This window comes from Glossina fuscipes, unplaced genomic scaffold (assembly GCF_014805625.2).
Source record: "Glossina fuscipes isolate IAEA_lab_2018 unplaced genomic scaffold, Yale_Gfus_2 114, whole genome shotgun sequence".
Lineage (NCBI taxonomy): Eukaryota > Metazoa > Arthropoda > Insecta > Diptera > Glossinidae > Glossina > Glossina fuscipes.
Window position 1 is genome coordinate 145,541 of NW_023998457.1, and position 11,191 is coordinate 156,731.

General features: G+C 32.6%; 2 protein-coding genes across 2 annotated transcripts; both read left to right on the plus strand.

Annotated features, from left to right (window-relative positions):
* Positions 1 to 2,398: 2,398 nt before the first annotated feature.
* On the plus strand, positions 2,399 to 3,982 carry LOC119639920 (DPH4 homolog). Its single transcript, XM_038037644.1, has 2 exons — positions 2,399 to 3,177; positions 3,250 to 3,982. Exon 2 carries the CDS (start codon positions 3,292 to 3,294, stop codon positions 3,931 to 3,933), a length of 642 nt encoding a protein of 213 aa, XP_037893572.1. The 5' UTR covers positions 2,399 to 3,177; positions 3,250 to 3,291; the 3' UTR covers positions 3,934 to 3,982.
* A 94-nt stretch (positions 3,983 to 4,076) lies between these two features.
* LOC119639921 (CDC42 small effector protein homolog) lies at positions 4,077 to 7,811 on the plus strand. The gene is made up of 3 exons (XM_038037645.1): positions 4,077 to 4,407; positions 7,322 to 7,646; positions 7,717 to 7,811. The coding sequence occupies exons 2-3, from the start codon at positions 7,401 to 7,403 to the stop codon at positions 7,723 to 7,725; spliced, it is 255 nt and encodes an 84-aa protein (XP_037893573.1). The 5' UTR covers positions 4,077 to 4,407; positions 7,322 to 7,400; the 3' UTR covers positions 7,726 to 7,811.
* Positions 7,812 to 11,191: the final 3,380 nt, after the last annotated feature.

Below are 11,191 nucleotides of genomic sequence, written 5' to 3' on the forward strand. Positions count from 1 at the left end.
GGAACAGAGCAGATTAGGTCTAATATATTACACTCTCAACTCTCATCAGTGGACTTTTTATTAATCACGGGCAAGCAAGTTGCGTAATCAATATCAAGAAATCAGATTAGAATCCCCTGAGACTGTACTTTTTTGAAAATATCCGCGCCATGATATCGATAGGTATATTTTTTTAATAAGTTGATATGAATGTTGTGAACAGCTGACATGAATTTCAAGACTTGCAGCCAGGTGGGTTAGTAATAGCATCTTGTTTCTTGTTTAAACAATTTTGTTATTAGCGAACTTTAAAATAGAAAAATCTGTTGAACAAAGAATTTGCCTTCAAAATGAAATGAAATGAATTAAAGCTCTTACAAAATTAGATACGGTAGTGAGTGTTTATCAAGTTCAGAAGTTTTTAAGCAGAGCAAATCATTGAACAAAGGTCGCGAGGTAGTCGAAGACGTGTCTGTTAGTCAAAAAGGCACGTGCCTCGAAATTTGAATCACTTGTTCACAACAGTCACACCAACCTACTCAAAAACAAGTAAGAACATTATAGTCGGGCAAGGTCGACCTTTCAATACCCTACACCACATTGTCTCGCACAATTGTTATCTTTATTGCAGAAGACAAAAAATGTTTGTATGTCTATATAAAAGCATATTTTTCGTGAGCATAGTTCGGGAAAAAGAGGCTCAAAACGCAACCTAATGTAGTACAAGTTTAGTTCTTACATAGGGCAGAATCCAAAAATAAGCGTAGATGGTCCGAATTTTGAAGAGGCCATTTTTGTATGATATTACTATTATGGATCAGTCATCACATATTAAAACTTAGATTTTTCTGCTCTAAAAAGCATCAATTTTCGTGAAAATACTCCAGAAAATAGGCCGAGTTGGTCCAAATTTGGAATAGTTAATTTGGTTATATTAAATTACTATTGTGATATTACTTTTATCCTAAAGCATTGAAAATTAGACTTTTTTGTCGTAAGAACATTAGTTTTCACTTTATGAGAAGGGGATCCAGCAGGTCAAAAGTTTTCATTTTAATGTAGAATGCCGAAATATTAATACTTAGTCGCTTTTGCCGAGGAATTTTAAAAATTACAATTTTTTCCCATATAATGCCTTTTTTAGAATAGGGCGTTTTATGGGAAGTGGTCGAAAAAGTGGACCGAATAGACCGAGCGAAAACACGTCACCGTGCTAAATGTAATCAAAATATCTCCAAAAAAGCGACCTATAGCTTGAAAAAAAATTTGCCTACACAGACGGACAGGCAGGCTTAGATCAGTTCAAATAATGATTTTTAATCGATCGATATAATAAAACGTGGGTCCATCTTAAGCCCTTCTGCATGTTACATACGATCGCGCTAAGTTAATATACCCTGTACCCCAAGTGGTGTATACATTTCCGTTACATTGAGTGGGCAGTAGTACAACAGTAGCTGAACAGTGGAAAGGGTGTTTCCTTAATTATAGGCGTACGTGAATTCTATGCATGTGAATTCTCCGCCCCTTTTCAACTTTCGTTGTTGCACACTTAATACCTTAAAAGTGAGCTAACATCAAAGCGGCAAATTTCAACTTTCCATTTTGGATTTTACGACCACAAAATTTCGAAAAGCAGAGCATGAGCTCAAAATCTTAATTAGATCGAATATGTGGAGCATCTGGCGTCAAATTTTCTATCTATTTGGTGTACAAATTAATTCTTTCCGCTAAAATTGGTTACTTCGTAACAGAACTCGAAATTTCAGATATAGATAACATAGGCATTGATGTTTTCACGATGTAAGTTTCAGTTATTTACAAACTGTCATTGACGGCACTGCTTTTTTAGCTGAGTTAACCTGAAAAACAATTCACTTAAAGCTACGGGGATGATTAAATTAAGCTTGATGTGAAAATGCAATGAGTTACGAGACCGTTAGAAAGTGATTGACAAGATATCGGGTAAAATTTTTTTGGACTTATAATTTGCATATGTCCCTCCGCCTTCAGAAAAAGCAATCCAGTTAGGCAGGAAAGCTTTATTGCACCTCACGGTATTCTCCAGACATGACCCCTCCCGGTTACCATTCATTCAGATTTATGCAGCGATATTTAGCCTGCCAGCGGTTCATAGAAATTGAAGATGTGCGAAAACGAATTCATGGCTATTGCAACTCCATAAGCTACTCGCTAGATGCCGAAAGACCATGGATAATATTGGTGTATATTTTAATTATTAAACTTGGGAGGAAGTTGAATTTTATGATAAAATGGAATGCATATGAAATTTGCATATGTCCGTCCGTCTTCAGAAAAGGTAATGCATTTACGCTGGGAAACTTACTCAAACTGATGCAGTTGTACTTAGTCGACCGTCTGTCAGCGGTCCAACGAAGTTGAAGATGTGCAACGATGACTATTTCACAACCATAAGCTACTCGCTAGATGCCGAGAGACTATGGATAATGTTGATGCATTTTTCAATTATTAAGCTACGTAACAAGTTGAGAATGCATTTGAAATTTCCATAAGTCCGTCCCTCTTCAGAAAAACCAATCCATTTAGGCTGAGAAGTTTTAATGCATCCCGTGGTATTGTCCAGTCATATTTAGCCTGCCATCGATTCATAAAAGTTGAAGATGTGCGAGAATGAATCGAAAGCTATTTCAACTCCATAAGCTATCCGCTAAATGGCGAAAGACCTGTAGATGATGTCGACGAATATTTCGTTTCGTCCTAAATTGAATTTGATAAAAAAGCGTAAGAAATTTATTTATACACCTATTAATACAACACAATCTTGCGTTGATCTATATAAAATTAACTCAACACTTTCTATGATAATTCCCTTTAATTTTACGTGATCGTCTTCAGCTAGCCGAAAAGCAATAAAATCTAGTACGTGATCCCCTAAAAAAAAAACAAAAAAAAATCATAACAAAAATAAATGCTTGAAAATATCAACACTCGCACATTTAGCTAATAAATTTTTCCCAACATCTTCGTGTACTCATTATATACGTAACTCTTTTAAATTAAATGCAGAAAAAAAAGAAAAAAAAAAAAAAGATGTGGCGCAAAAATATTCGAAAGTATTTGTGTTTTCCATGCAATTTCATGATGTCATACATATATATAAAAAATAAAAAAAAAAAATATTTTCTCCCAAGAATGCTTTAATATTTATAAACTTAAGTAAGTACATGAATGCATTTTTACAAAATTAAATTTAATTATGTAAACATTTTAATTATTTATATATTGCAGATTAATTACAAAAAGTTGCAGTGAAATTTTTTTTGAAGCGATATGACAACAACTCGTACCTATTACGATATCTTAAATGCCAGTCCGAACTCAACTATCGATGAGCTGAAGACAAATTATAAACAATTAATACTTCAATATCATCCCGATAAGTTAATCCAACATCAGCAGGAAGATGATTTAGTTGTCTTGGATAATATTGCAAATGAACGATCTACGAAAGAATTTGTAGACATAACTGAAGCATGGAATTGCCTTAAAGATCCTATCAAGCGTAAGGAATATGATGCTCAATTAATGCTAAGTAAATTTCATACGCATAACAATACTTATGCAACAATTACATTGAATGATATGAAGAGAACTTATCATCATAAAACGAGAAACATTGACACGAACGACTTGTTATTGCCTGATGATTATTATTGTAATTATTATGCGTACGATTGCCGTTGTGGTGGTCAGTATATTATTGATGATGATTCAGCTGAACAATTCTTTCGCAAACAGAACAACGATGACGCAGCTCCTCGCACACAGAATAATAATGATGATGATGCTGATGAAGGCGGTGGTGGCAGTGGTGGCGGCTATGCTGCTAAAAATGATGATGATAATGAAGAAATCGGTGAATTGATTGTCGAGTGCAATGAATGTTCTTTAGTGATTATATTGAATGGCTGAAACCGCAAACTTTATAAATAAATAAATATATGTGCGTCAAACAACAATCAAAAAAAAAAAAAAAAACAACTTCTAGATAATCATAATAGTGCATGTTTTTATAAACAATGTAATTTTTACGTCTTGAATTGCTTAACTTAATCATAACTAAAATGATCTTTTCGACTTGAATTGTTTTAATTGTAATCCTATCGTATGACTGCATTTTTTCTCTCTCTAACTTGTGTGTGTGTGTGTGTGTATACATGAACATTGAATCAGCCGTCTGAATAAAATTGCGTCTTTGCCATCTTAAAATATTGCCTTTACCTTTTATGCAACCGTATAAGTTATCTCTCTTAAAGGCCTACAACGTAGTATTACAGCGATACCGTAAAGTTGAATATTCATAGCCAAGCGTCATTCGCGGAAATATAGGATGGGCGCAGCGAGCTGAGTGTGAGCTGTGGCAAAATAGCTCGACTGCTGCAAAAGGTAAAAACAAAAAGCTGTTATAGGTTCATCTTGATGATCAAGAAGTTAAAACGATCTATAACGAGAATATATATCGTCTTCTTTTATGACTTGCGACCAATTACAAAGCCATAATAAGTCCCTAAACATCGAACTTCAGCTTTCTGTCGTGCAACACTATGACGATTGACGACGGACCGACAGAACGACTTGGAAAGTATATATTTTTAAACAATTTTATTAAACTAAATACTTATGGTTTTGATCGGTAAAATTTTGCCTTTCTGGCAATACACAAAAACAAGTAAGACCATTACAGTCGGGCAAGGCCGACCATAGATGCCCTAGACTAGTTAATTGTTATTTTTATATGAAATTAGTATTATGGGCCATTGCATCATCACATATTAAAGCTTAGATTTTTTTTGCTCTACAGAGAATCAAATCTCGTGAAATTCCTTATTAGGGTAGGAGCCAAAAAATAGGCTGAGGTGATCCAGATTTGGTGCAGTTAATTTTTTTAAATTAAATTACTTTTATGATATAATTTTCTTCTTGAAGCATTGGAAATTGTCTTTTTTGCCGTCTGAACTCCAGCTTTCGTTCGTTGTATGAGAGGGGGTTCGAAAATTGCCTCAGCTGGTCCAAAGTTTTCATAACAATTTAGAATGCCGAAATAGTAATCCTTAGCCAATTTTGCCGAGAAATATGAAAAATTGCAATACTTTCCAGAATATGGCATTATATGGGGTATGGTCGAAAGAGTGGACCGATCCAAATCATATTCAATAGCTTTCATCCTTGAGTCAAAACATGACCCTGTATCAAATTTTATCAAAATATCTCAAATATTGCGACGTGTAGCTGGAACACAAATTTACATGGACAGACGGGCAGACGTACGGACAGACTTAGATCAATTGAGATTATGATTCTGAATCGATCGGTGTAATAAAAAGTCTGTCTATCTAGAGCTCTTCCGCATGCTAAGTACCTCCGCACTAACTCAATATAACCTGTACCATAAGTGGTCTAGAGTATAAAAATAAATCGATTTATTTCCGTTTCGCATCTTTTGAAAGTAACCTGATAAAAGCAAGACAAAAAGCAAAATGAAAATTAATCGAACGTAGCAAGGCCCGGACTGTAGGGTAGATGACCCAAAACATCACACATGTTTTTGCCAAAGGAACAAACACTGGGTGGTAGGAGTGGCCGAGCTTTTCCTCTATGTACACACTTGGCAAAATTCTTCATAAAACAAATTTTATCGATGTGTCTATTCCACTTTAAAACTAAGCTTGTCTGTCTTTCGGTCACAGATCACAATCTTTGAGATATTTTGATGAAATTTGAGCTTGAAAATAGTTCCAATCGGAGATGACTTTTCCGATCATTTCCCATATAAGAGCTTAGTTTGAGAAGCCGTTATAACTATAACTGTATTAAGCGAAACATTATGGGATCCTAAATGGTGGTGGTCCCTTGCCCACTATGGTGTCTTTACTTGCTTTTATATTATATAAGAACTTTTATCTTTCATAAATGCCAAAGTACACCTTGATCCGAGGAGTATTACCAAACTTATGCAAAATTAAAACCATTTACTATGAAAAGCTTTTCATTTGCTTATTACACATATTCGGACATTTAAGAATGTTACAAGCGAAAAATAGTGGATACAGTGTCGTGAACATATAGCACACGTTTGCTTAAATTCGAAGCTCAATATAGGATATTAAAAATTCTACCTTTTCCATACTTCATTATACTGCTTCTTGCTCCGCTTGATTGATTTGTCTGCTAAGCTTATTTAACGACTCGATAAATTTTAAAATTCAAAAGGTGTCGCATTTCATGGTTTAATGTAATCGCCATCGCAATCATCGGAAATACCAAAAATGCATTTTTATTATCTCGAACCCCCTGTCCGCGATATTTATCTTTGATATAATCGATGACGAATACAATGCTTAGCACAAAAAAAAAAACCAAAAATAGTTCTGGTAGTTGAAGTTAAACAACAACATGGTAACATTATGTGCGATAAGAGACAAAACTCTTAGCTGCTAGTGCTTCGTGTCTTACTTTAATTCAAGAATTTATTCTTTTTAAGATAAATAAATTATAGCAATTAAGATTAAGGCAAGGGAAGTAGAAAACTTTATTGAATTATATCACGTTTTTATTTCAAGTTGTTTATACAAATATATTTAGTCCATTTTTACGCATTCTTTTTTATATAAAAATATCTGTTATACTCATCACCGAAGGGACGACGGTATATTCATTATGTTAAAACGTTTGCAACGCCCAAAAGAACGCTTCAGAAACCTTAAAAAAGCATATTCCAGATTAGCATCAAATTCTGAATCGATGTCCGGCTATCCGTCTGTTGTAAACATTCTTCCTAAAAATTAGCTATCGATTTCAAGTTTCGCAGAAACATTGATTGATAGTTCTTGCACGCAGGTTGGTATTGAAATAGGACCAAAATCAGTCCAAGGACATGCCCACAATACTATGCAAACTGAGAGCACCTCTATTTTTCAAAATGAATAAAAAATTAGTTTTTTGCTCATTATTAATAATAAACTCTAGCAGATAAATATACAAAAATCTGATCGTATATTCATTCCATGGTCGATACTGTAACATCTGCACAAAAATGAAAAAAAATTGACCAACATTATAGGGTATCAAAATTTAATTTTTTTTTTTTTTTCTATACCTTTAAAAAACGCAGAAACAAGCTTCCAAAACCCCATACAGTATATAAATTCTTGGTCAGATATAAAATTGAAATGCACTTTAAGCTGTCCATCTGTCCAAGTGTCTGCCCGCCCAACTGTGTAGTATAGTATTTGCGCAAAAGTAAAAAAAAAAAATAAGAAGAATAAATAATTTTTAAAATTAATCTTTATATCGTTAACAGCCAAGAAGCCTTTGAGAAAGCGTAAGCGAACAATAACAGAGAGACTGTGGCGAACAATAAAAATCCTAAACGCAATAAAATGGCAAATACTGGAGATATATGGTTACAATGGTTTTCATGTTGTTTTCATCAGCCGCAATCGCCATCACGTCGACGACATCAACGGCTGCGTATCGATCGTTCCATGATAGGTAATCCAACGAATTTCGTTCATACCGGACACATTGGTTCGGCCGATGTTGAACTCTCCACCAATCATTTAAATGCAATCCAAACACAAATGCAAAGCAAAGGAGGCTACGAAATGAATTCAATACAAGTACAGGTTAGCAAAGAATTTTGTGTAAAAACTTTTTTTCTTTTCAAACACAATTCACAATCCGTTTTGTTTCTAGGCCTGCTGATAGTTTTGGTTCAACAATCTTTGAAAAATTATCTGATAATATATGAATTGAAAGAAGAAAAAAAAGCAAAAAGAAAAAAAAAAAAAGAAGGAAAAAACAAGAAAAAACATCCAAATCCGCAGAGTTCATTGACTATTTTTCTTATGAGAGCTTTGTAGTGCAATCTCGCCTTTCTGTTTTTCAATTAGTCTTAAGCGATTTTTGAAAATATTTCAAAAAAAAAAAAAAATTTTTTTTTTTTCTTGAATAACGCAAATGAGAATTGAGTCAAATTTTTCAGACGCGCACTTATTTGCTTATATACATATATATATATATATAAATTACAATGAAACATTGAAACTTTTATTTTTTTTTTTTAAATTTTAAGTAAGAAGCGAAAAATACTTATACTACAAGTGATATCTTAAAAAAAAAGAAATACATAAAAAGATATATATACTTTTTTTTTTTAATCTATAATTCTCCTCCAAAAAAACATCACGTTATTAAATCGACATCTTGTATGCGTACATGCACGTGTACTTAATTTGTAAAATATTTTATTAATTAAAAACAATGTTAGTTTTAATGTTTACATCACAAAAGCAAAAATGAAAAATATTGCATTTAACGTATAACGCACAAACATTTTAATGAACGGATACGTGAAGCATTTTTAGAAATAATGTTAAACAAAAACAACAAACTGAAATGATTAATTTATTATATTATATTTATCCTTATTTAATATATATATATATATATATATATATACGTATGTATGTATGCATATATATATATATTTTTTTTTTGTTCTTACACTAAAGCGAAACAATATTATTATAAAACTATTAACTTGCAGTTGTTTTGCTTACCAGGTGCCAACCTTACGTCGGTTTTAACGCAATTGAAAAATTAAATTTAAAAACTTTTTTGATTAAATTTACTTCAGTCGTGGATGTATGAATGTAAATGTACATAACAACCAGAAGGATTTATAATATGTCCATAATTTTCTGAATCGATTTAGATATCTGTCTAACTGTCTGTCTAGCGATTGTTCAGATATTTTTGTGGTTAACCTATAAATCGCAAAGACGAACGAAATTCGGCACAGGCGACTTGTTTTGACCCAGGGATGAACACAGTTAAAAATTGATGAGATCCGTACATCTTTATGATCATTGCTCATATAAAGTCTTATTTAAAAAAAGTGTTTATATGAAAAAATATTTTCACTTCGTAATATTTCACCACAAAAAAAAGGTAGAAAATAAAATAAAGGTGAAAAAATTTAAATCGGACGAGACGATTTTTTAAATTCCGCCACAAATAATGGTACCCACGAAAAAATGCAAGCGGAAAAAAATTTAATTTATTAAAAATTAAAACATACGCTAAAAATTTGTTCATAATGGCAAATGAACAAAGAAATTAGCTCTGGAAAAATTGGACCACATAAATCAATTTTTTGCCACCCAGCCCATGTACAGATTCTGATGAAAAATAAGTTTTTGTATAGCAAGAAAGACATCATAACCTTGTTTCGCAATTAAATACAAAAATTAGCTTCAGTAAACTTGGACCGGGTAGATCTATTTCTTGGACCTCATCTCTATTAGAATTCGAAAATAAGCGTTCATATTGCAAGTTTTGGTATTTTATTACAAACATAAATTGAGATCCATCGTTGAGGGGAATAGTGAAGAAGAAGAAAAGACCCCTTATATCCCCATCTGTATAAGGGTTTGCAAGTTTTGGTATTTTATTGCAAAAATAAGTTAAGATTTTTATTTGAAAGGACTAGTGAAGATCATGTCATGTTTGGGCTCTTCCACTAGAGGATGGGCATTTTTGCTTGCAAAGCCCTTACCGGATTTGCATATTTTTATTTAGCTTCAGATTTTAAATATTAACTGCCGTATAATTTGATTTATATGATCATTTAAATGAATCACATAAATGAATTTTAAAGATCGAAGTTAGGAATTTGTTAGGATATGGAAATAGAAAACTGAAACCAGGCGACTTCTGAACTTAAGTTCATAGATTGTCTTACCGGAAAATGCATATTACGCGCTTGCTAACGTATCGTGGATATCTTAGCAAGGCTTAATAAAGATCTATTTCTTATTAAACGAAGAGATTTCGAATGATTTTGTAAATGGATTCGCCTTTGTCTAACCATCTGATGGCTGCCCGTCTCCATGTACCTATTTTTCGACTTATATCACGGGGAATATTATTTAAACTATTTTATTGCATTTTGGTATAATCGCATAGTTTGACCCAAGGCCGATCCCTATTGACAATAGATTAGATAAGAGGAGCTTTGCGACTACTGCCCATATAAAATCTTATTTTGAAATAGCCGGGAAAAAAGTGGCAATTTGTACTAATCAATAGCATTCTCATTTACTTCATTGATGTACAAAATTTTTTGAACTTTCTCTCCCGTATAACTGTACCTTCGAAAAAAAAGCTTTCTTACAACAAAAGTTTCTAATTGCTAACACATCATGGTGAAAATTGGTCCATAATAGCGAGTTGACAAATTTGGACCAAGTCGGTTTATTTTTCAAATCCTGCTCCCCTACATGGTATGCTTTTGCAAGACACTAAGTTATAACTTTGGCCATTTTATAACGAAAGTAAATGAATAGTTGCACTAGACGACTTGGTGCGCGGAATATTTAATGATGGGTCCTGCCTAACTACAACATGTGACTCTTTTTTTTGTTCTTTTGTTTTTGTTATGACTGTTATAACTTTATTTCAAGTCATTTTCATTGTAATTGTTTCAGGATGCGTTTCTCTTATTAAGAATGAAGTTAAAATTTTATATATTGCTTCCATTGCAAAATCCGAAAATGTTGTTCGATATTTTTTAGCCAAGCCGGATCTTCTACTAAGAGCTATGAAAAGCCCGAGACTAAAAGATTTCCAAAAAAAAAAAGAGAAAGTTTTTAAATTTTCATTAATCGAAAATCACTCATTTTCGACTTTTAAAACAAATTCTGATGAAAAGAAAAGAAGAAAACCAGAAAATGTCACCTGGACGTATGAGAAATGTTAATTTAAAATCGCTACCAGTTGTAATGAGATGTACCTACCTATTAATACCTTATAAACCACTTTAAAATATTATACATATATACATGTATATATATGTACAATACACATATGTATAGCACATATATATATATATATATAAATAAATGTAACATGTTACACTTAAAACAATATACCTGCATTCATATTTAGAAAAAGTTGAAATGATGTGTGTCAAACCTCTTCCATCCCCCCCCTCCTCCTCCTCTAAAAACAAAGAAAAAATCGGATGCAAATTTCTTAAAATTATAAAATCTTAAAAAAGAAAAAGTAAAAAAAAAGAAATTAATAAATAAAACATAGTTCTTTAAATTTCAACTTCTTCCCCCCCTACTCCTTCCACACAAAAACCAGAGCAAAGTTACTTACAATT